The sequence below is a fragment of the Drosophila arizonae genome, chromosome 3, assembly GCF_054131065.1.
Source record: "Drosophila arizonae isolate 15081-1271.41 chromosome 3, UAZ_ARI_1.0, whole genome shotgun sequence".
Classification (NCBI taxonomy): domain Eukaryota; kingdom Metazoa; phylum Arthropoda; class Insecta; order Diptera; family Drosophilidae; genus Drosophila; species Drosophila arizonae.
The window spans coordinates 24,342,991-24,369,325 of NC_142923.1; the positions used below are offsets into that span (position 1 = coordinate 24,342,991).

Genomic DNA, 26,335 nt, shown 5'->3' on the forward strand with positions numbered 1-26,335 from the left:
ACAAAAGGTAAATTGAAATAACTCACCGCTCTCCTTCTATCACTCTCGCCTGCGGCGAATGTGGTTCACATTGCAGTGAGGGCAATTTTTTTTTTATTTGTTTCTTTTTCTCACACACATAAAAAAAAACAGAACAAAAATTTAAACACCTCTTAAGCCACTTTAATGAAGACAAAAAATTAAGCTTAGCTACGATAAATTAAATAATTGGTATTATTTTATTTATTGTATTATTTTAATTTTAAAGAGCACGAACACGCAAATGAAATAATTAATCCGATCTGCACGACAAACGCACACAAACTGAATCGTCCCATCAAGTGCCTTCATTTGCTCAGCCGGCACTCAACCCAATACAAACACAACTTTTACGCAGCACAATGCAATGGGAGCGCTCACAGCATACACAGAGCCCACACTCTTGCATCGACAGACGAGATCCAACAGCACACGTTTTCCAATGCTCGCTCTCTTCAAGCAACTATACTCTACACATAAAACGGGATCAAATCGTCACGGTAAGGCGTCGAAGCAGCGAAATGAGTGAATTATCTGTTACGCTCATGCCAAGTCCACTCTTTGATTTAAAAGCTCTCTCTATGCACTTTAAATATATATGTATGTAGATGCTTATGTATATGTATATGTATATGTATTTTTCTCTTTTTTCCAAGAGTTGAAAAAATGTTTTAAGTTTAAATATTTTCTGTTTGTTTTTGTTGTTTATTTATTGGCAAGTTTAAGTATGAGCCGCAATAAGAGTCTTATAAAACTACAATAAAATTGTGGCTGAGCAGATAATGGAACGAAAAAAAAAAGCTGCGGCATGCTTTATCAACTTATTCAATAAAACTTCGATTTCGCTTTGTGCTGCATTTGCTGTAGCTTAACAATTCAGATACCTCTTAGCATTATCCCACTCATGCTTTTGCGCTCAAAGCTCTCCCTTTATCGCTCTCTCTCTCTCTCTCTCTCTCTCTCTCTCTCTCTCTCTCTCTCTCTCTCTCTCTCTCTACCGTTTCTATTCTTTTTGGGCCACTTTGCATAAACGGCAGGACAGATTATGCAACTGTCTGGGATTGTCAAGCGTCGAGTCGACAACACACTGCACACTTTGCATATCCGGTGGAATAAAAGAGAGCGTAAGAAGGAGAGAGTGAGAGAGGAACGGTAAAGGGTATGAGAGCGTGAGCTGAGTGGGGAGGTCGATTTACAAATGCTTTTTGCCTCTTGCCTTCTTCGCCGTCAAATGCGCAGCGTTCAGATAAAAGGGAGATGCGAAAAGTTTCTGGACTATTGTGGATGCCAAACGAAAAATCAAAGTGTCTAGCAATAGCGCCCGGGCACTTGCTGATGGCAGCATTCAGGCAGAAGAGAGCAGAAGAACGGGAGAACGGAAGAGAGAGCGACAGAGCGAGAGCGTAGCTAGACGATACAGTCAATTTCAATGTCTGTCTGCACACACTCTAAAACACACACACAAGCGCACTCTGGTCACATAGGCGGCGCGGCGCCCGTAGAGAATTCGGCGCTATGTTGACAGTTACAGTTACCCAGCTGCAGTGCTGCCAACTTGTGCACTAATTTAATTAAAACTTTTCTGAGCCCCGCCCACCGCCCACAGCCCTAATGCCTTTAAAACAGAAGTCTATCAGTCGAACTGCTGCGTCATCGGAGACTCAAAAGTGGGCCAGCAAATAATTGTTTTGTATAGACCCAAAGCACAAAGTTGGCAACTCAATTATGCATAATAAATAAATTTGAATATGGTCGCAATGTTTGCAAGTTTGATGAAATTCGCAAATTTAAGCCAAATGAATAAAATTCACTGGTTGCCAAGTAAACCAGAGAACTACTGAACTGTATTGTTATATTACAACTTGGGCTGTATAGAGATTCAATAAATTAAGCAGAAGTACACGAGTTAAATTATCAGCTGTAACTCTATAATTCTGGACAAATTGAGTGTGAAGAGCGAGTTAGTGATATTGACCACTATAAAGACTCATTTATTATTATTACTCAATTGGAATATTTAGCATTAATAGATTATGTTAGCTCAAAAGAGAGCCCTGTATAAAGCGACTTTAACAGAAATGCTAATATTAACATAGCGACGCCGGAGCAATGAGCGCAATTGAGTGATAATGACAATTAAGCCACTCAATATATGCGCTATGTTAACGAACATGCATGTTTCAAGATGCATCTGTTAACATTATATAGCCTAATATATGTACATAAGGTACACTCCCAATAATTATACCCTGAACCCATTGAAAATGGGAAATCAGGGTATAATGGTTTTGTGAAAAGTATGTAACAGGCAGAAGGAATCATCACAGACCCCATAAAGTATATATATTCTTGATCAGGACGACGAGCTGAGTCGATATAGCCCTGTCCGTCTGTCCGTCCGTCCGTCCGTCCGTCCGTCCGTCCGTCCGTATGAGCAAAAGGATCTCAGAAGATATAAGAGCTAGAGAGCTGAAATTTGGCATGCATACTCGTGAATACCATAGGCAGTACGAGTTTGCTTTATTTTTTCGATAACTCATCCGATAACTTTTTTATCGAGAATAATCGAAAAATCGACTTGGTTTTTTCATCCTAGTTGGAACACTTTTAAACCTGGAGACTCCAAATTTGCGTTGTATATAGAGTTAATGGACACAAAGATTTTGTAATTTACAGATTTTGGATACCACGCCCCCTTCGCCCCCAATTTGTAAAAAACGCATTTCAAGTACTAGAGACTTGTGCTTTGGAATGTACACATATTTTAACCATATGATTACGCTCTGAAAGTTTCATTAAGATCGTATGTCTACAAACGAAATTATTCAACAAATAAATTCTCATAATATTGCCCACATTGCAGCGCAGCCCAAGCGCAGTCGCTGCTAACTGCGCAGTCAGCAGAGCGCGTGCTTATAAGTGCATGTGTATGTATGTGTGCATAAAAGAAGTCCAGACTGATAATTATATCATCTTGGAGGGTTCAGGGTATCTCCTAGTCGAGCAGTCTCGACTGGAGCCTTCTTACTTGTTTTTTTTTAATAACTGCACGCATTTCTCTAGTTTATGCATTCACTCTATATAACTATTCATATCACAATATAAATTTTATAATCATATCTCACCATAATGGCTGCCAATTTAAAAGAAACATTTCCGTAACATAGACAGGACACACGTAATACTATCGTTACGTGTTCTTGATTATCTACCGTGTGCTTAGCAGCGGATTAGCTTGCCAAAAAAAAAATGCTTCGAGTCGAGCCTTGCCAACAGACTCACCAACATCCGCGTTGGCACGTGGCGAATTGGCAGTGTGCTCAACAAGTGGATGCTAGCTGTGGAACATGTGTATGTGTGTGTGTGGAAGTCAAGCTAACGACAGTCGAGCTGTGGCTCCAAGGGAGTGCCAAGAAATCTGTCGTCGGGTGGATTTTAATTCAATGTGCGTGTGTGTGCAAAACTTATCTGGATTAAGAGATAAAGCAAATGCGATAAAAATATACAAGTGTGCGTATAATGAAATTAAATTGAAGCTTATATTAGCTAAACTATTTATGCAATACTTAAAAGCATTAGTAGATTTAGATATACTTATTAAAAAGCACGCATTAAATGAATAAAGAAAACGCGTGAGTGTATGTGTGTCTGACGAGTGATTTTCGTATAAATAGCAGCTACAATATGAGAGAGCGATCAAAGAGTGGACTTAGATAGCTCACTCACTCATTTAGCTGCTGACACGGCATTGGTCATTTGGTTTGATCCATTTATGAGTGTGCAGGGCTATTGGCTACTGACTGCAGACTCTGTTAATAAACGCAATGTTACTCAATTATCGCTTGGAGAACGATAACATTCTTTAGATCGTGTCTTGCACGAGTGTGAGCATTGTGGATGCTGTCTCTCTGTAGGTATCTCTGTCAATCTCACAGTATGTCTCTCTGTCTGTCTGCTTAACAACGGCAGCAGCAGAGCGTGCTCTCATTGGTCACTTAAAGCTTGATTGCAACGGCCTCTACCTGGCGTCGGGCTCAACATTCGAGCGCGACTTAGTGTTTGAGTGAAAGTCGCTCTATATAATGGGTAGCAGCTGCAGCATTTCCTCAGTCGCCCAGGCCTAGTGGGGGTCACTCGTGCAGTGCAGTGAAGTGGAGTAAATATTTAATGATCGTTTAACTAAGCATTTAGGGAACGACGGAAGGGAAATGCTTTAATTAGAGACTTGGAAGAAATACTTGGAGGATATACTTAGAGGTAATACTTAGAGGTAATACTGAGAACGATTATTGTAATTTAAAAATGTCTAAGGTGTAAGTATTTTCCTATAAACTATATGCAGAAATATCATACATATTTTGTTTATACATATAATACCGAAATAAAATTGTAAGTATTCTTTGACAAAAGCCTTTATAAAATTTGGATGTTCAACTAACTATAGCAGATAAAGATCATAGAGTAAATTTATTGAAACTTAAAAACTTCTTCCTGAATAGTAAATATATATTATTTATTCATATAATTATTTATTTATTTATTATTGAATTTATTTATATGTACATAAAATTTAAATATTATACACAAAGTTAAAGTTTAAAGCTCTCTTTTTAAGCAAATATAGTGGAGTCACATAACCAACCCAATTTTAGATAACTTTCAATGGATCCCATCACCTTTGGCTCAGCTAGCGCCATTGGAAATGTTGCACCTCTGCGTAGCGTCGATTCAATTCATTTTTGCGCTCCACCTCGCCGCCCACGCCCCGCAGCAGCTCATCGCGCTGCCAGTTTCGATAGACAGCCGAATCGTGGAGCTGTTCATCCCTGTCGAGGGCCTGCTGCTGCCACCATTTCAGATTGACGGCCGGCGTCTGCATCGGAATGACGGAAATTACCTGCGGATGACGTCGCGGCCAGAGGCCCAGCTTGGCCAATCGCTTCTGCTCATCGATGTCGATGTCCTCGGGTGTGCCCAGCACGCGCAGCTGCTGCACCTCGCCGCGTGAACGCCTCATGACCAGCGGATTAAACGGATCCTCGCCGTAGAGCTGACGATATTTGTTGCTTCGCACCAGATTTATTATTTGGAACAGGGCAATGCACGTCACGCAATTATAGCCAGCAAAAACTGTTGAATCAAGGGCAATTATTGATGAGTTTCACTCCACAGTTTAACATAAGTATTCTGCTTAACTCACGACAATAGAAACTGCCCACCAAGGTGAGCACAATGAGTAGGCCCAGGTTGATCTGCTTCTTCAGCACAATCATGAAGACAATGTGACTGATTGTGATGCCCAGGAAATACATGAATTCCATGAGAGCCAACGGCAGCAACAGCCATTTGTGGAGCTTGAGATGCAGCAAGGTATTAAATTATATATGAAACAGATAGGGATTAAAGCTAATTAAATTTGGGAAATTGTTAATAAGGCTTTACAGCTTCAAATAATTCAATTAATATTATATTAATTACGTATATATCTTTGTGGAAATGTAACAAAAGTACGATTAACGATGCTTTAATTAATAATAATTGAAATGTGTTTGGAAAAGCCTCTTAAGCTTAATTTAGCTTTATTTTTATTTTTGAATTTTTAGATTAATTTATTTATTTATGAATAATATTATTATTTTATTTGTAAATAGCAAAGTTATTTTATATTTTTAACATCATTTTATTTAAATATTTTCTAATTTTGTACTAATAAAAAAAATAAATAAAATAAAAAAATATCCTCTACATACCCTCCAAGCTCCAATGATGCCCAAAATGGCGCAGGCTATGCGAACATAGCACATGACTTGCAGAAATATCATAACATTATCAGGTGCTAAAATTTTAGATACATAATATAATATGAATATTAATATTATTTTCTTTACATGCTATGTATAAAGGAAATATGAGCATTTATATAGAAAAGTCGAATTTTGTAGGTCGCGATCATTATTATTACTAAAATTGGTCCATTTGCAAATTACACCCAAAGGGGGAAAAAAATACCAGGGGTTTTCCTAGAGAAAAGCCCATATGTATATGCAATAATCAATAAGAATTCCAACTGCTCCTTAATATATATATATATATATATATATATATATATATATTATTTAGAATAGGCTATAGTTTTTTAAAGAAAGTCGAAAAAAAAAGTTTAAGTTAGGCAAACAAACCATTTGCTCTGGTCTGGCTTGGAAGATGTGTTTATCAACTAACTTTTAGAGAAATATATAACACATATTTGTAATAATATAATACAATACTATCAATAATAATATAATTACTATTAATAATACAGCACTTTCAATCTTTTCAAGACAATTTCTCATCTATGACAAAATCATCAACTTGAACTAATATTTTAAACACATAACTGTATCCCCAAAGTCCCTGGTACTGTTCACTTTATATTTGAAATTGTATACTCCTAAAACTTACGATAAGAAGCCTTTTACCCATCTCTACCACATAAAAATAAATCAAAAACTTCATCTCTTCATTTTCAAAAACAATCGAAAAACTAACAATTTTATCTCTCCGCCCCCCGCCCCTTCCTTTCGCTAGGAGTACTCACAGTCATGTATCCAGTTAATGAGTTTTCGTACAGCGTTGCTAGATTTATATTGTGAGTCATTTTCGAGCAGGTCGATAACTTGATCGAACAGATGAGCACCGCGCACAAAGAAGACGGTGCTGAGCGTTATCGAAAAGATCTGCAAAAATCAAATTTGTATCACTCAATACCACACATACATACATCTATGTTCGGGGAGTATACTGCACTTACAATGCTTAAAGCACCGACACTCATAACGCCAAGACGCACTGAGCAATAGCACAAATAGCTTTCCATAAACAACATTTTTGGGGCTTTATTAATTTAAATCGCTGGCCATATTTCATGGCAGGCTACTAACTGGCCCAGCGCTGGCCTTCCAAATGAGCCTACAATTCGATTTCCCCTCGAATGAACTACGAACTGACAATGGACTGGCTAAATGACAAAGCATGTTCCAGCCGTAGAGATTTCTATCTGCATATTGTACTATTTGCTTTCATAACACGCGTCGCATTTGTCCGTAATGCAATGCCAATGGTCACAATTTTTCATTCGCCTGCTGGACGTCATGGAGTTCACAGGGATTCCCAAAGTCCGCCTGAGAAGCAATTCTCAGTTGCTTTCCAATATGCTGTTCATGAGGACCTACATCTTCTGCGCATCAGTGCGCTTGGGCGTTATCCTTATCAGCATTTTCGCATTGGTTTGTTGAAGCTGTTTTATTTTTCAAATAATATAATTATGTATATTACAAAAATAAATGGTGAAGTAAGAAATCAACAGTGAATACACTATGATTATGGTGTTTATTTACACTAAGAGGTTATAACTATTTTACATTGATTTTCCAATATTTATATGTTTCTAATATATTTATTTATTTTTTATTGATATTCTTTTTATGATTTTAGAAATAATTTTTATTTATTAAAAATTATGATTTAGTGGAAAAATTTGCTAAAAACGCAAATATTTAAATTCAAAATAAAAAAATAAAAGTAAACAGAAAAGTGATTTTTTATTAAAAATAATAAAAATAAAAAATAATTATTCACATACATATATACATATATATACAATAACACATTAAAAACTATATATATCAAATAAAAAGAATTAAAATATATATTTTTTATTCAAAATTAAAAATACAAGTAAAAAGAAAAATTATTTCTTGATTCAAGAAATAAATTATATATTTATTTACATCAAACATATATAAAAGAAAATATAATTAATTTATAATATTGAATAAAAAGAGTAAAAATATATATTTGATTATTCAAAAATTAAAAAATAAAAGTAAAGAGCAAAATGATTTTTTTATTTAAAGAATAAAATCTTTAATCATATACATATAAAAAAAAACTATAATAAATATGTAATAATAATTAAAAATAGTAAAAATATCAATTTTAAAATTTAAATACAAATTACACTTTTATTAATAAATTTATTGGTGAGCCCCAGTTTTATCCTGATTTTTTTTCATATATTTTGACTACATTATAAATACATATGTTTTAGCTTTTATCATTCAGTACATATTTTTTAGAAAATATTTCATATTTATAAACTCAATAAATTTATAAAAAATACTTTCTGAATATTTTATATTTTATATATTTTCTCTAATTTTTTATTTAATTTATTTTAATTTTAAGAATTAAGTTTTAGCATATTAAATTTATGTTTTTCTATATATTTTTAAATTTTGTTTTCCTTAACAGCTGAAAACTATCATACTCATGTCTGTATTCACGACGCAAGGATTGGGTTTTATCTTCTCACTGATTTCTAAATTTAATGACAATTTGAGCTATAGAGCCAGCTACTATTTGGTGCGAGATACGATACAATTTTTAAATTAAAAATCTCTTATTTATATTTTTAAATATCATATTAAAGAATTATGAAAGGCTTTATATAATCATATTTTAATTATGTATATGAATCTACAGTAATCGTCTATGTTTTGCCCTTCCAATTAAAAAAACCTTTTTTTTTTTTTTTTTTTTTTTTATGACATCCTCGTTGAGCAGCAATGACAATCTAGTTATATATCGATAGCATTAGAGTTAAGTATCGATAGTCAGCTAAAGTGCTAATTCCTATTCTCCTACTATTAATATTTATATAATATAATAATATAATTATTGATTAAACTACAATTATCTATGGAAATATTCATATATTATATATTATCTTCTAGATCCTGAAATATTAACATTTTTCCTGCAGCTTTATAGCATTGGTCATGGAATTGCATGTGTTGTTGCTGGATATGGTGCATATAACGTGAGCTTTTGTATTATCTGTAAACTATATATTCAACACTTCAAATTATTTCTACCTGTCTTCATTTTTGCTCAGCTGAAACGTTATTTTGTTCTGCCTTTGGCTTTCTTTGAATTTGTTTTTATCGTGGAAATCATTGTAATTGCTGTCTTATTTCTTCGAATTATTCGACATTTCGTTAGTCTGGAAAAGTTAATAGTTTTAACTGTGACGGCAGCTGCTTACGCAAGTGCGTATTCTCTCGATCTCTCCCTCTCTCTATCTATCTCTTTCACTCTGTCTGAATATGTAACTCTCTTTCTATCTCTCTCTCTCTCTATCTATCTATTTATCTATCTCTTTCTCCCTATCTGTACCTATTACTCTCTTTCTATCTTTCTCGCTGTATCTCTTTCCCTCACTCTGTAGCTCCCTCACTACCTCACTCTCTCTCTCTCTCTCTCTCTCTCTCTCTCTCTGTCTCTCTCTGTCTCTCTCTCGTTCTTTTTCTCTATTTCCTAATATATAATATATACATATATTTATTTTGTAGCTTTCGTTGTCTATGACTTCTTTGTTTTGCTCGCCTTTGAGCAAATTATGAGTCTTGTGAGAAGTAAACAATATCAACAGCTTTATGGCTCGGATCCATTGAATCCAGTTATTAGTGCAACTACAGTGAAATATCCCAATGCCATTAATTCTATATCAACATCGGATAAATGTAGGCACAAATGGTGGAAATTAAGCTCAATAAAACATATTTCTGATGAAAGTTTGACAAATGGTGATGATGATGCTCAGAAATACCTCCAAAGTCATGAACTTTTGTCTGACATTTTACTTCAAAATGGAATTAATAGATTTTAGTTTAAGCTGAAACTGAATCAAATAAAAAAATATATATATAAAAAAAATAAACCAAAAGATATATATTATATTTTTATTTTTGGTCAAATAACAATGAACTTTATATACTAACCTATTTGTTTTTTATTTTTTCTATAGTTTTTATAATTTTAGTTTCAACTTATTTATTTTCCTTTTTTTTCATATTTAAAGTAATTCAAATATATTTAAGCCTCGAAATTGTATTTCTACTTTATTTTTCTTTTTATATATTGCCATTTTTTTACACTTATTTGTCTTATATTCTTATTTTTATATTCCACAAGCATTTCCATGTTCCGTCTTAAAGCGCCATCTAGTGCTTATTAAGCGCAAGCGTTCATTGCTAAAAGCTTTTAGCAAAGAACTTAAAACTTGACTCGCCTGTAGCGTTGCCAGACAGTATCAAATAAAGATAGATTCAAAAGTTTACCTGACCATGATAACAGAAAATAATTAGAACAATTATAATTGATAAGATATAAGCACATCGCTTTGTAAATAATTAATAGACGAAATATGTATTTAAAAAAGATTAAACCTTTATGTAGTTTTCTGTAAAGCTTTTATCTTACTTTTTTAGAATATTATTAATATTAAAGATATTTAAAGATATATTATAATTGAGGTAATTGAGGTAATATTTATATATAACAGTTTATGGAATATAATATACTATTAACTGATTTTTTGTTTAATTTAGATTCTATTCTAATTAAATAATTAATTAATTTAATAATTAAATTAAATAATTATATTGTTTTTTTTTTTTTATTGTTTTCTCTGTAGTATCACTTCCGAACTTAAACAATCGAATAAATTTACAGAGTAAAGAATTCCTTAAACTTAAACTATAAATTCATAACTTTGGATGGAACAAATTGACGCGATGGTTGCCATGCCAAAATGTCATCTATAACAATTAGTTTCCCTTTAGAGGATTCACAGCTATTTTGCTAAAGGCAGTTTCTTTGAATTCTTATTTTAAGTTTTAGATTAGTTAAAAATATTTAATAAATGTTTTAACTTGATTGCATGGCAATCGTCTAGTCTGACTGGCTTAGACTATTTGATATGCCAACTTAGATCACGTTATGCATTTCTTGTTCTTTCCGTAGAGCACTCGATACTCGGGCTCGATTTTCTTTTTAATAAACCTGGTCATTTCAGAGGCGTATTTGGCACGCACCGCACTAAGTGTAGAATTCTTGATGCCAGGACTGTGGACCAGGAAAGCGGGATGCAGCACATGATACTCGTAGCCTAGCAGGCACATTGCATAGCCCTAAAAGAGATATAGAAAGCGTTAGACTTGGCAAACAAAATATATTTTAATATAAAAAGTAATTTATTGTGTAACTAATCTATTAAGAACTAATCAAATGAAATCGAATCAAAGAATATTTAGATATTTAACTTATTAAATATTTACATCTTAATATATTTAGATACTAGATACTCAGGCACTTAGATACTTAAATATTTCGATAATTCTATTCAAAGATGCCAAGATACATAAATACAAAGATACATAGATACATAGATACATAGATACATAGATACATAGCTACATAGATTTACTATAGAATAGCAAGATACATAAGATACATAGATTCACATAGCTACATAAGATACATAGTACATAGATACATAGATACATAGATACATAAAGATACACTTTTCTAGATACATAGATACATAGATACATAGATACATAGATACATAGATACATAGATACATAGATACATAGATACATAGATACATAGATACATAGATACATAGATACATAGATACATAGATACATAGATACATAGATACATTAGATACATAGATAATCATAGATACATAGATACATAGATACATAGATACATAGATACATAGATAACATAGATACAATAGATACATAGATACTAGTACAGTAGATACATACAGATAACATAGATCCATAGATACATTAGATACATTAGATACATAGATACATAGATACCTAGATACATAGATACATAGATACATAGATACATAGATACATAGATACATAGATACATAGATACATAGATACATAGATACATAGATACATAGATACATAGATACATAGATACATAGATACATAGATACATAGATACATAGATACATAGATACATAGATACATTGATACATTGATACATTGATACATTGATACATTGATACATTGATATATTGATACATTGATACATTGATACATTGATACATAGAAATTCATAGATACATAGATATTCATAGATATTCAGAGATACATAGAAATTCATAGATACATAGAAATTCATAGATACATAGACACATAGATACATTAAGATAGAGATAATCTCGAGATTATTAAGATATTTCGATTATTAGATATTTTTTTTTTTTTTTTTTTTTTTTTTTTTTATAATTAATTAATTCATTCATTCATTACATATTCACATTTTTACATAAATTTAATTCTGTCTCTGATATAATTCGGAGTTTTCTCTATTACATAATAGTCGATAAGTATCTTCTTTCATTCATATTTCTTTGTTATAGATATATTTCAAGCTATCTAGAGAGTATTGCAAACAATGGCTTTATATTGTTGACACGGCTTTCTAAATCAGAACTTAAGCAAGGCTTATGTCAAGGCCCGACATTTTAAGATAATTAAAGGCTATTCGAAATGAGTTTGATTTTTTTAACCCACTTGAAACATATTTCGATAATGCTTGACAACCCTCAATCGAATAATCTTTATGAACTTATTTCTTCAAGTCTCGAGATTAGATTAAGAGATTCACCTGAATGCGCTTGTCCGACTGTCCCTCCCAGGTGACGCGTTCGTCGAAGACCGGCTCCTTGTTGTCGCTGATGTAGAAGGGCTCCCAGTGGCGGAAACTATCCTGCCTGAGGGTCATACTGAACAGTTGCAGTTCGTCCGGGATGGGAGTCGTACGATTGATCCATCTCTGGTAGCCGGGCACCTTGTGGCAGCTTGCGCAGACTTTCGCATGGAAGAGCTGAGCGCGACGCTTCTGCAGGAGATCCAACAACTCCAATTTATCATTGGGCACTTGCTCGTTCTCCTCTATCTCGAAGACCGGCAAGGGATAGACTCTCGGCCGCTGATTCGGACTGAGGGCCAAGACACTTCTATTGCGATGCACCATGTCCAAGAACTGTTCGATCAGCCCCAAACTGGGGAAGAGCTCGATGTCGCAGGCGAATATGAAATGCGTATTGACAGCCCTGCGAGCGATATTTCGGCCCACATTGATGGGATACGTCAGATTGGCCTGCGCCTTGTACATGGTCGTCCGGTTCTGCAGATAGGGCGGTGCCAACAGAGTGCCATTCTCATCCACGCATCGGTAGGGCCAATTGAGGGCCTCCTCCTCATCGAACGGCACATACTCGGGCATGTGCTCATTGGAGAAGTAAACGTGAAAGCTAACAAAGTCGCTGATCAACTGGCTGCCAGGCAAACAGTTTCTCACGTACTGAATGGCATCTAGTGTGGCATTCAGATCATAGCCAGGTGTGTGTATGGCAAAGCTTATGGGGCCGAACCACCTGCAAAGAGTTGGACTTAGGGTAGTTCAAAAACATGTTAAAAAAAAATAAATAAATAAAAAGTATATTGATAGTTCAGCTTTGAACTTTAAAGTATTAAATTTTAACGCGATCAAAGTAACAAAATATTTATATTAATAAACCAAATTGATCAATCTAGTAGAATTCACTTAAAATATTTTTTTAAGCCATTGAAAATGTCTTCTTTAGAGCATTTCTATGACAGAAAATATTCTCAGAAAAAAAAAAACATTTTGATAAAAAATCAGCCTTTTGTAATCTAACAGAAATTATAATATTCTCATTTTCTCATATTTTAAACATTTAAAATTTTTTAAAAAGACAGAGCTATACCGACTTAGCTCGTCTCGCTGATCAAGAATATATATACTTTATGGGGTCTGCCACGCCTCCTTCTGTCCGTTAAATACTTTTTCACAAAACCAATATACCCTGATTTCCCATTGAAAATGGGTTCAGGGTATAAAAATATAATTCGATTTTGCCAATCTTTCTGCTTGTCTATGCTTTATGGGATCTGTCACACTTCATCATGCCGTTCACATACTTTTCGCCACAAGTCTTTGACTTTATATCATCCATCATTTTCCATTACTCTTAGAGTAAAAAAGTCTTATCAGACTCTTTCCAAGTCATCATAATTCAAAATTTAGTTGCTCATAGTTGCTCTGGCTATAATAACTCTATTTCTGATTGTTTTCATATTTTTTGGCATCTCAAGGAACCCATTGTCAAGATTTTAAAGTGAAAAATAGGGTTACCAAATAAAGTAATTGGAAATAAATTTACAAAAAAATATATTGATAAATATAAATATGTATTTATGTATTTCAAACGCTGCATTCTCAACTGTGACCAAATGTTGATTGATCAACGGCTATACTTTGTTCACAGTAAACTAAATACCGTTGGCTAATCGACCGGCTAAGTACTTCGTCTCCCTTCCACTGGTCACTTGCCTCTCCTGGTATTGACACACATATCCATATTTACTAAATAGTATACAATTAAACACAGCTATCATAATATCAATAAAGACGCGGAATTTACAAGCCGATCTTTGTATTTATCGGCGACGCCACGACTCTAACAGACACATAAAATTTCCACTATTAGATATTGACATCCGTCTTTATATAGAATGATATTGAAGTTAGCAAGACAGAACACCCTCTCTTTGGTATTATCAATTAAACATCTGTTTACAAAACTACAAAATATCTTGAGTGTTATAATTGAGAACATTTTTGTATTTTTATAAGCCAGTGTAGCCAAGCCCCGTCGCAAAATAAGCATATTTGGAGGTGGTTCAAATTGATAAAAATCCACATGAGTATGAGTGGTAAAATCCACATGGGCATCTTCTTATTCCTACAGTTGCAGAGCTCATTGGGCGATACAGCTCCATGGCTGTGACAGCACACCCACATAAATTATAAATAAATAAATATTAATAAGGGAAGGCTGAAAAGAATACTTCTGCTAGAACGTTAGGGAAACTTAAGATCTTGAAGTATTGTTGAATAGAATAAAATAAAGACTTCGCATTAATTTTGATTTTCGTGGACTGTCAAATAAAATATTATTATTTGGCTAATAATCTGAATAAAATAGGTCACAAGAGAGAATGTACATATATTCGTTTTCAAGACAATTATGAAAGCCAAAGGGGCTCGCACCCTACAAAAAGTAAACTTTTGTGGAGAAATACAAATTTTAATTAAAATAAATTGTTGATAGAAATATTTTTAAATAAAAACTCCAAAGCTTGTAAAAAAAATTAATCCCAATTAAAATAAATAATATGAAAAAAATTAATAAAAAAAATATATAATTTAAAAAAAATTAACAAAAATAATTTAAAAAAAAAATACAAATTTTAATTAAAATAAATTTGTTGATAGAAATAATTTGGAATAAAACTTGTAAACTTTATACCAAATTATATATATATATATATATATATATATATATATATATATATATATATATATATATATATATATATATATATATATATATATATTGTATATATATATAATATATAATAATAAGAAATATTATTGAAATTCAAAAATTGCGTAGTCAAAACACGTTTTAAAATTAAATTGAATACGTAATAGCTGTGATAAGGAGAAAATTTCTTAACTAAAAATCTTAGATCTGGGCACATTACTCACCGATCGGCAATTGTTTCGAGATTATCGAATAACGTATAATCGCCATTGGTGGTGTACGTTATGGACTCGGCGCAGGCCATGCGACGACTGAGTCGTCCGCTAATCAGGTTCTGCACCACCCAATATTTTCCATGCTGTTCTTTCTGTAGCCGCAGCCGGCGGTTGCGACACTTTAGCAGCTCTTGAAGTTCCTGGGTGCGTGGCGATAGCCACAAAGGTTCCTCCGTGCTCGGTCTGAACGGATTAGCCACGGTAGCCACCTCCGACGGGACTCGATGGCCGAGTTTGTGCCTCGCCAAGGCTGCTGCCAATTTTTGGGTTTCCCTCAAATTGCGCACCACAAGAAAAATGACAAATGCCAAAAGTAGCAAGAAAAATAAGCTACGCTTGTTGACCTGTACAGCCATGGATGTAGAATCTTTGAAGTTGCTCGAAACACACAAACCGCGAAAACGCGCAACAAACTCGAGTGCACAATTATTACAGCGATATTTTTTGTTACAACACACATTTACTTAAATATTCATTGTAATTTTACACTTTTGTTTAGACTGATAATTGATAATTGCCAAAAAAAAAAAAAAAAAGAGATGATATATGTATATACATACATATATTTTTTTTGGCTATAGCTTGAGCACTTTATTTGAGCTTAATTATGGCCGCCATTGATAAGTTTTCATTGGATGAACTTAAATCGTTCAAATACCGCAGCCGATGCCGATAAGTTGAACGGACTCTTTTTATAAATGAAACGATATTTTTTTGTTTTTGTATTCTTCTAGATATTTCATTAGGCTATGGTCACACACTTTCCGCTCTCTAAAATGACCAGCAGCGCCAAGTGATAAACGCGAACTGTCGACTTCAACTCGAGTATGGTATAGAGACTCCGTATTACAGCAGAACGCGAATTCCGTAAACTGAAATTTATTTTTTAAAGAAAAATAATAATTTCGGCAAACACGACTTGCACTTTTCAGTGGTTAGAATCAACTGAACTTTTTATTCTTACATTTTAGGAATTCTTGGCTATTGCTTAGCTTCATATGTGTACGTTATTTGCTTATAGTCTATTCGTTGGGTAAATTTAATTTAACTTCATATGTCTACATTATTTGCATATATTATATTCTCTGTTAATGGGAATTTGAAAACGTCGCGACGTCGCAAAAACATTTAGTTGGGATTCAATAATTGTACTTATTGGATTTTGATTGTAATTTCTGCTAAAGTCCTAATCTAACATGGTGAAATACACCATTTGACATGGGGCGAGAAGCTGATAAGACATTTTACTGTATATTTTGATTTTTAGTTGAACCAGAAATTTTGGAGCATCTTAAAGACTAAAGATTGACAATGCACACTGGGCGGAATTGCCAAATAATTGGCATAAAGTTGAAAAACGCAGATATTGAGCTGAAACTTGGTATATTTGATCATTATGGCACTTTAAATATGTAAACAAAATTTTTAGTTAATTTGACCACGCCTACCGGAATATCTCATATATGGGAACGAGGCGTACACGTGATTTCGAATGAAATTCTAATTTTATATTTTCACTTGTCAGCTAGTACTCCGTCAATTGGTCAAATATCCTGTTTGATAGTACGATTGTGATTTCATATCTGCGTGTTTAGCTTAACAGCTGAAAACTATCATACTCATGTCTGTATTCACGACGCAAGGATTGGGTTTTATCTTTTCACTGATTTCTAAATTTAATGACAATTTGAGCTATAGAGCCAGCTACTATTTGGTGCGAGATACGATACAATTTTTAAATTAAAAATCTCTTATTTATATTTTTAAATATCATATTAAAGAATTATGAAAGGCTTTATATAATCATATTTTAATTATGTATATGAATCTACAGTAATCGTCTATGTTTTGCCCTTCCAATTAAAAAAACCTTTTTTTTTTTTTTTTTTTTTTTATGACATCCTCGTTGAGCAGCAATGACAATCTAGTTATATATCGATAGCATTAGAGTTAAGTATCGATAGTCAGCTAAAGTGCTAATTCCTATTCTCCTACTATTAATATTTATATAATATAATAATATAATTATTGATTAAACTACAATTATCTATGGAAATATTCATATATTATATATTATCTTCTAGATCCTGAAATATTAACATTTTTCCTGCAGCTTTATAGCATTGGTCATGGAATTGCATGTGTTGTTGCTGGATATGGTGCATATAACGTGAGCTTTTGTATTATCTGTAAACTATATATTCAACACTTCAAATTATTTCTACCTGTCTTCATTTTTGCTCAGCTGAAACGTTATTTTGTTCTGCCTTTGGCTTTCTTTGAATTTGTTTTTATCGTGGAAATCATTGTAATTGCTGTCTTATTTCTTCGAATTATTCGACATTTCGTTAGTCTGGAAAAGTTAATAGTTTTAACTGTGACGGCAGCTGCTTACGCAAGTGCGTATTCTCTCGATCTCTCCCTCTCTCTATCTATCTCTTTCACTCTGTCTGAATATGTAACTCTCTTTCTATCTCTCTCTCTCTCTATCTATCTATTTATCTATCTCTTTCTCCCTGTCTGAATCTTTTAATCTCTTTCTATCTCTCTCGCTGTATCTCTTTCCCTCACTCTGTAGCTCCCTCACTACCTCACTCTATCTCTCTTTCTCTCTCTTTCTCACTCTCTCTCGTTCTTTTTCTCTATTTCCTAATATATAATATATACTTATTTTGTAGCTTTCGTTGTCTATGACTTCTTTGTTTTGCTCGCCTTTGAGCAAATTATGAGTCTTGTGAGAAGTAAACAATATCAACAGCTTTATGGCTCGGATCCATTGAATCCAGTTATTAGTGCAACTACAGTGAAATATCCCAATGCCATTAATTCTATATCAACATCGGATAAATGTAAACACAAATGGTGGAAATTAAGCACAATAAAACATATTTCTGATGAAAGTTTGACAAATGGTGATGATGATGCTCAGAAATACCTCCAAAGTCATGAACTTTTGTCTGACATTTTACTTCATAATGGAATTAATAGATTTTAGTTTAAGCTGAAACTGAATCAAATAAAAAAAAATATATATAAAAAAAATAAACCAAAAGATATATATTATATTTTTATTTTTGGTCAAATAACAATGAACTTTATATACTAACCTATTTGTTTTTTATTTTTTCTATAGTTTTTATAATTTTAGTTTCAACTTATTTATTTTCCTTTTTTCATATTTTAAGTAATTGAAATATATTTAAGCCTCGAAATTGTATTTCTAATTTATTTTTCTTTTTATATATTGCCATTTTTTTACACTTATTTGTCTTATATTCTTATTTTTATATTCCACAAGCATTTCCATGTTCCGTCTTAAAGCGCCATCTAGTGCTTATTAAGCGCAAGCGTTCATTGCTAAAAGCTTTTAGCAAAGAACTTAAAACTTGACTCGCCTGTAGCGTTGCCAGACAGTATCAAATAAAGATAGATTCAAAAGTTTACCTGACCATGATAACAGAAAATAATTAGAACAATTATAATTGATAAGATATAAGCACATCGCTTTGTAAATAATTAATAGACGAAATATGTATTTAAAAAAGATTAAACCTTTATGTAGTTTTCTGTAAAGCTTTTATCTTACTTTTTTAGAATATTATTAATATTAAAGATATTTAAAGATATATTATAATTGAGGTAATTGAGGTAATATTTATATATAACAGTTTATGGAATATAATATACTATTAACTGATTTTTTGTTTAATTTAGATTCTATTCTAATTAAATAATTAATTAATTTAATAATTAAATTAAATAATTATATTGTTTTTTTTTTTTTTTTTATTGTTTTCTCTGTAGTACCACTTCCGAACTTAAACAATCGAATAAATTTACAGAGTAAAGAATTCCTTAAACTTAAACTATAAATTCATAACTTTGGATGGAACAAATTGACGCGATGGTTGCCATGCCAAAATGTCATCTATAACAATTAGTTTCCCTTTAGAGGATTCACAGCTATTTTGCTAAAGGCAGTTTCTTTGAATTCTTATTTTAAGTTTTAGATTAGCTAAAAATATTTAATAAATGTTTTTACTTGATTGCATGGCAATCGTCTAGCTGTCTGACTGGCTTAGACTATTTGATATGGCAACTTAGATCACGTTATGCATTTCTTGTTCTTTCCGTAGAGCACTCGATACTCGGGCTCGATTTTCTTTTTAATAAACCTGGTCATTTCAGAGGCGTATTTGGCACGCACCGCACTACGTGTGGAATTCTTGATGCCAGGACTGTGGACCAGGAAAGCGGGATGCAGCACATGATACTCGTAGCCTAGCAGGCACATTGCATAGCCCTAAAAGAAATAGAAAGCGTTAGTCTTGGCAACAAAATATATTTTAATATAAAAAGTGATTTATTGGGTAATTAATCTATTAAGGACCAATCGAATGATAGTCTAATCAAAAGAATATTTAGATATTTAACAACTTAAATATTTACATCTTAATATATTTATATACTTAGATACTCAGATGCTTAGGTACTTGAATACTTCGATAATTCGATACTTAGTAAAGATACAAAGATGAGAAGATGCAAATATACAAAGATGCAAAAATGCAAGGATACAAAGATATAAGGATTCATAGATACATATATATATATATATATATATATATATATATATATATATATATATATGTATATATATATATATATACATATATATTGTTATATAGATATATAGATACATAGCTACATTAAGATAGAGACAATCTCGAGATATTATATTTATATACATATTTATACTTATTATTAATGAAAATAAAACTTAGTTTTATAAATAGGTTGATTTTGTGTTTTTAGTTATGTATATATGGTTAATTTGATAATTAATTCATAACATATTCACATTTTTACAAAAATTTCATTTTCATTAATTCTGATATCATTCGGAGTTTTGCTCTACTACATACATACATATGTATATGTATAAGCAGCAGTCAATCTATATCGTACTTCTTTCTTTCATATTTACTTATTATGGATATTGTTCAAGCTATCATAAAGTCTTTGTTTGCACTACTATCTAGATCGGAGCTAAAATAAGGCTATAGCCTGATATCTGCAAGGTCATTTTAGGCTAATCGAAAACAGTTTGATTTAGTTAACCCACTTGAAACATGTTTCGATAATGCTTGATAACCCTCAATCGAATAATCTTTGTGAACTTATTACTTCAAGTCTCGAGATTAGATTAAAAGATTCACCTGAATGCGCTTGTTCGACTGTCCCTCCCAGGTGACGCGTTCGTCGAAGACCGGCTCCTTGTTGTCGCTGATGTAGAAGGGCTCCCAGTGGCGGAAACTATCCTGCCTGAGGGTCATGCTGAACAGTTGCAGTTCGTCCGGGATGGGAGTCGTACGATTGATCCATCTCTGGTAGCCGGGCACCTTGTGGCAGCTTGCGCAGACTTTCGCATGGAAGAGCTGAGCGCGACGCTTCTGCAGGAGATCCAACAACTCCAATTTATCATTGGGCACTTGCTCGTTCTCCTCTATCTCGAAGACCGGCAAGGGATAGACTCTCGGCCGCTGATTCGGACTGAGGGCCAAGACACTTCTATTGCGATGCACCATGTCCAAGAACTGTTCGATCAGCCCCAAACTGGGAAAGAGCTCGATGTCGCAGGCGAATATGAAATGCGTATTGACAGCCCTGCGAGCGATATTTCGGCCCACATTGATGGGATACGTCAGATTGGCCTGCACCTTGTACATGGTCGTCCGGTTCTGCAGATAGGGCGGTGCCAACAGAGTGCCATTCTCATCCACGCATCGGTAGGGCCAATTGAGGGCCTCCTCCTCATCGAACGGCACATACTCGGGCATGTGCTCATTGGAGAAGTAAACGTGAAAGCTAACAAAGTCGCTGATCAACTGGCTGCCAGGCAAACAGTTTCTCACGTACTGAATGGCATCTAGTGTGGCATTCAGATCATAGCCAGGTGTGTGTATGGCAAAGCTAATGGGGCCGAACCACCTGCAAATAGTTGGATTTAGGGTAGATCAAAAACATGTTCAAAAAACCAAAAGTACATTCATAGTTCAGCTTTGAAATTGAAAGTATTAAATTTGATCCAAGCCACAAAATATTTATATTAATAAATTAAATTGATCAATATAGTAAAATTCACTTAAAATATTTATTTGAGTCATTGAAAATGTCTTCTTAAGAGCATTTCTATGATAGAAAATATTCTCAGAACAATTTTAACACTTTAAATTTAATAAGCATTTTGTAATCTAACGGAAATTATATTATTCTCATTATATTTTAAACATTTAAAAACTTTAAATCTAACAGAAATTTAATGCCGCTTTTTTTTTTTTACATTATTTTGCATGTGTTTATAATCAATTTAGTTCGACCTTAGAAATTCCTATATAAAATGTCAATACTTCGATTTAAAATTCTAGTATTGCGTATTTAGAGTGTAGCTTCAATATTTTTTTATTTTTGTATAGATAATAATGTAAATAGTAAAAAATGATAACTAACGTAAAGATTATACACTGTAAATTTAAATATTTATTTTATCATTGCCTGAAAAACGGTCAACATAATCAAGGTAGAAATTGTGTAGAACTTGAATAGCTAATTAGAATTTTATAAAGTTATATATGTATGTCGATACGATCGCATTCCAAACAAACTGAGTAATGTGAAAATTCCTTGTCAGATTATACATATCTGGCGTCTTCTTTATAGATCTTAAGTAATGACCTCTAACTCTCTCGCTCTCCACACCCACTTCTACCTTTTGCATTAGCTATATTTAATTTTACCATTCACTTTTTTTCTTTTTCGATCATTTTCACACTTGATCTTAGGATTGGTGAATGAGAAGATACTGTCTCATTGCGATACAAAATAAATACTGCATAATATAAGCTTATTATATTATCACATGCTTTTCAAATTCCCAGTTCTGAATGAGAATTTTATACACAAGTAGGCGTCATCAGCCTTTTGAATCATTCTAGATTCTTATATACCTCTTTAAAGGTATACAGACATGTACATATATACTCACATATACATACGCAAGAACGTGCATTGATCACTGCTGCTGCAGCACTATGGCAAATTAGTTGCTGAATAACTTCTAGTTCTAGAAGTACTATATAAATGAAATTCTCCAAGTATGACTAAGAATTGTAAATATGCAAAATAATTTGAATGAGTGAAAGAAGTTGAGTTAAAAAGAAGTTCTAAAATCAATTTGTCTATGTATTATAAAAACGTATGTATTAGGCATATGGGATTTGATTTGTATTGATAACATTGAAATCAGTTTATAGGAATATAATATAAATAATTAGGCATTAAATTGAATGTGTTGTTAAAAAATTAAATTTTGATGTACAGGTTCTCCACTCCATAATAAAAATAAAAATAATAAAAAATAAAACAGAATCTAATATATAAATGTCAAAAATATTATTCGATTTTGCCAATCTTTCTGCAAAGTATAACGTGTCTATACTTTATGGGATCTACCACACTTCATCCTGCCGTTCACATACTTTTCGCCACAAGCTTTAGACCTGATATACCAATCAAGCATTTTCAACTGGTTTTAAGATACAAAAGTCTTATCTCTATTTTCAAGTTATCATAATTCGAAACCAGAGCGCCAATTTAGCTGCTCATAAAATTAGCTTTATCTCGCCCATAGTTCATTAATGTTCAATTTATTTAAATTTAATGATCCATTCAGATTACCTTAACAATATTGAGACTCAATAACTTAGCTTGATGATTGTTAATTTATGATTTTTTATTGCAAATTAATTTATTGTCTACGAATTGTTATGTTTATTGAAATTTTATTAAAATTGATTCTGATAAATAATTGAATTTTTCCAAGTTACCTTTGGTATTATCAATTGAAAATCTGTTTACAAAACGTGAATAAGGAGTGGCAAATTATGAATATTTAAATAGTTTGCTATAAATGGTTTATTATAATTGAAAAATTTAAATATTTTTATATGCCAGTGTAGCCAAGCCCCGTCACAAAATAAACAATGTATCTACGCACATTGGGAAGTGGTTCAAATTGATAAAAATCCACATGACTCTGAGTAGTAAAATCTACATGGGCATCTTCTGATTCCTACAGTTGCAGAATTGTTGAATAGAATAAAATAACGACTTCGCATTAATTTTGTTTTTCGTAGACTAGTAAATAAAATTTTGTATCTGACCAATGATATGAATGTAATAGGAATAAAATAGGTCACAAGAGAGGATGTATATGCGTTTTCAAGATAATTACGAAGCCCAAATGGGCTCGCACCCTACAATAAGTAGACTTTTGTGGAGAAATATCTATATGATGGCTTATAGCCTCTACAAGTAAACTAAATACAAAACTTTTTATTTAAAAAATAAACAAAAAAGTAAATATAAAAAAAAAATTGAATAAAAAAAATATTGATAAAAATATTTTGATAAAAAAATTGAGTATAAGGACATATAAATTTTAATTTAAATAAATTGTTGATAGAAATATTTTTAAATAAGAAAAAATAATATGAATAAAAAAGTTGAACAAATTAATAGAAAAAAATTTAAATATAAAAAATTTGACAAAATTATAAAAAAAAATTCAAGTTTTGATTAAAATGAATTGTTGATAGAAAAATTTTTAAATAAAACTTGAAAAAAAAAAAAACATCCGAATTAAAATATGAATAAAAAAGTTGACAACAAAAATGAACAGAAAAAATATTTAATTTAAAAATTTTTTTAATTGCGAAAATCATTAATTTTTTTTTTTTTTTTAAACATTATTGAAATAAAAAACTTGCATAGTCAGAGCACGTATTAAAATTAAATTGAATACGGAATAGCTGTGATAAGGAGAATATTTCGTAACTAAAATTCTTAGATCTGGGCACATTACTCACCGATCGGCAATTGTTTCGAGGTTATCGAAGAACGTATAATCGCCATTGGTGGTGTACGTTATGGACTCGGCGCAGGCCATGCGACGACTGAGTCGTCCGCTAATCAGGTTCTGCACCACCCAATATTTCCCATGCTGTTCTTTCTGTAGCCGCAGCCGGCGGTTGCGACACTTCAGCAGCTCTTGAAGTTCTTGGGTGCGTGGCGATAGCCACAAAGGTTCCTCCGTGCTCGGTCTGAACGGATTAGCCACGGTAGCCACCTCCGACGGGACTCGATGGCCGAGTTTGTGCCTCGCCAAGGCTGCTGCCAATTTTTGGGTTTCCCTCAAATTGCGCACCACAAGAAAAATGACAAATGCCAAAAGTAGCAAGAAAAATAAGCTACGCTTGTTGACCTGTACAGCCATGGATGTAGAATCTTTGAAGTTGCTCGAAACACACAAACCGCGAAAACGCGCGACAAACTCGAGTGCACAATTATTACAGCGATATCTTTTGTTACAGCTCGAACATGTATATAAAGAATCAGAAATGAATATAATTTACTTAAATATTCATTGTAATTTTACACTTTTCTTTGGGCTAGCTGAACACGATGTGTCCAAGACGTGCCTAAACCGAAACTAAACTGATAAATGCCAAAATATAAAAAGAGATGTATATACATATGCTTGAACACTTTATTTGGGCTTAATTATGGCCGCCGCTAATAAGTTTTCATTGGATGAACTTAAATCGTTCAAATACCGAAACCAATGCCCGTTTAGTTGAACAGACTCTTTTTATAAAAGAAACGATATTTTTTTGCTTTTGTATTCTTTCAAGTTAGATATTTCATTAGGCGAGGGGCCACACACTTTCCGTTCTCTAAAATGACCAGCAGCGCCAAGTGATAAACGCGAACTGTCGACTTCAACAGACTTCAACAGACTTCAGAGTGCGAGGATTGTGATAAGCGACGAGTCGCGCGATTGTAATTTCTGTAATTTCTAAAGTCCTAATCTAACATGGTTAAACATTGGGCGAGAAGCTATTATTTGTGATAAGACATTTTACTGTCTAATTTTGTGTTTTAGTTGAACCAGAAGTTGTGGAGCCTCTTAAAGACTAAACATTGAAAATAATGAGAAACTATATATAGATAATTTATATATATTATGTACATAAATATAATTTTTTTCTTTACTTTCATGGGTATTCAAGGTATATTAGCTTTTGTGAGAATTTATGTAAAAGGCAGCAGAGGGCGTGGCAGACTTCCTAGGTTTAATATATGTATATATGGTTACCCGGGCTCGATCGTCCATGCATCCATCTGTCTAACCACCTGCACGTTCAATCGTTCGTCTGTCTCTATGTGTGCCCTGCCTCGTCTGTTTGTCTGAGCTTCCGTTCATCCTTTCATCCGGCCGTTCGCCCTTCATTCGTCCGCCAGTCAACCCTACCGTACACCTTTGCGATCCTATGATCGCTGCGATCTCATAAACTTCAAGAGCTAGAGATAAAAAATTATAAATGCATATGTCAGTTATCGAAAGATAATCCATCCCATTTGTTTTTGTATCGATAAAAGTCGAAAAGACATAAGTTTTTAGGGTCAGTTTCAATGGAGTTTCCTGAAATATTTGCACAGACTTTATATATTTTGATTTCAGATTGCTTAACATATCAGCTCTTGGCAGAGCTCAGGGTATCTTCTAGTCGAGCAGTGCCGACTAGATCCCTCTTACTTGCATGTTTGCTTTTTATCAGTAGAGGAATACCTCTGGTACCTCATCATAATAATTGAAGTTCTTTATCTCTGATAAGCTTTATCTGGCGTCTACTGTTTGATGTACGTATTC

General features: G+C 32.9%; 3 protein-coding genes across 3 annotated transcripts; all 3 read right to left on the reverse strand.

Annotated features, from left to right (window-relative positions):
- Positions 1-4,627: 4,627 nt before the first annotated feature.
- Positions 4,628-6,952, reverse strand: LOC108609561 (uncharacterized). The gene is made up of 5 exons (XM_089466214.1): positions 6,812-6,952; positions 6,599-6,737; positions 5,769-5,854; positions 5,219-5,372; positions 4,628-5,148 (listed from the first exon to the last, which is right to left on the reverse strand). Exons 1-5 carry the CDS (start codon positions 6,884-6,886, stop codon positions 4,706-4,708), a joined length of 897 nt encoding a protein of 298 aa, XP_089322340.1. The 5' UTR covers positions 6,887-6,952; the 3' UTR covers positions 4,628-4,705.
- A 2,837-nt stretch (positions 6,953-9,789) lies between these two features.
- On the reverse strand, positions 9,790-17,411 carry LOC149269932 (beta-1,4-glucuronyltransferase 1). Its single transcript, XM_089464625.1, has 4 exons — positions 16,529-17,411; positions 15,514-16,436; positions 12,541-13,312; positions 9,790-11,033 (listed from the first exon to the last, which is right to left on the reverse strand). Exons 2-4 carry the CDS (start codon positions 15,918-15,920, stop codon positions 10,836-10,838), a joined length of 1,377 nt encoding a protein of 458 aa, XP_089320751.1. The 5' UTR covers positions 15,921-16,436; positions 16,529-17,411; the 3' UTR covers positions 9,790-10,835.
- A 1,207-nt stretch (positions 17,412-18,618) lies between these two features.
- LOC108620469 (beta-1,4-glucuronyltransferase 1) lies at positions 18,619-25,412 on the reverse strand. The gene is made up of 3 exons (XM_089464602.1): positions 24,492-25,412; positions 20,784-21,555; positions 18,619-19,867 (listed from the first exon to the last, which is right to left on the reverse strand). Exons 1-3 carry the CDS (start codon positions 24,896-24,898, stop codon positions 19,670-19,672), a joined length of 1,377 nt encoding a protein of 458 aa, XP_089320728.1. The 5' UTR covers positions 24,899-25,412; the 3' UTR covers positions 18,619-19,669.
- Between the last annotated feature and the right edge of the window lie 923 nt (positions 25,413-26,335).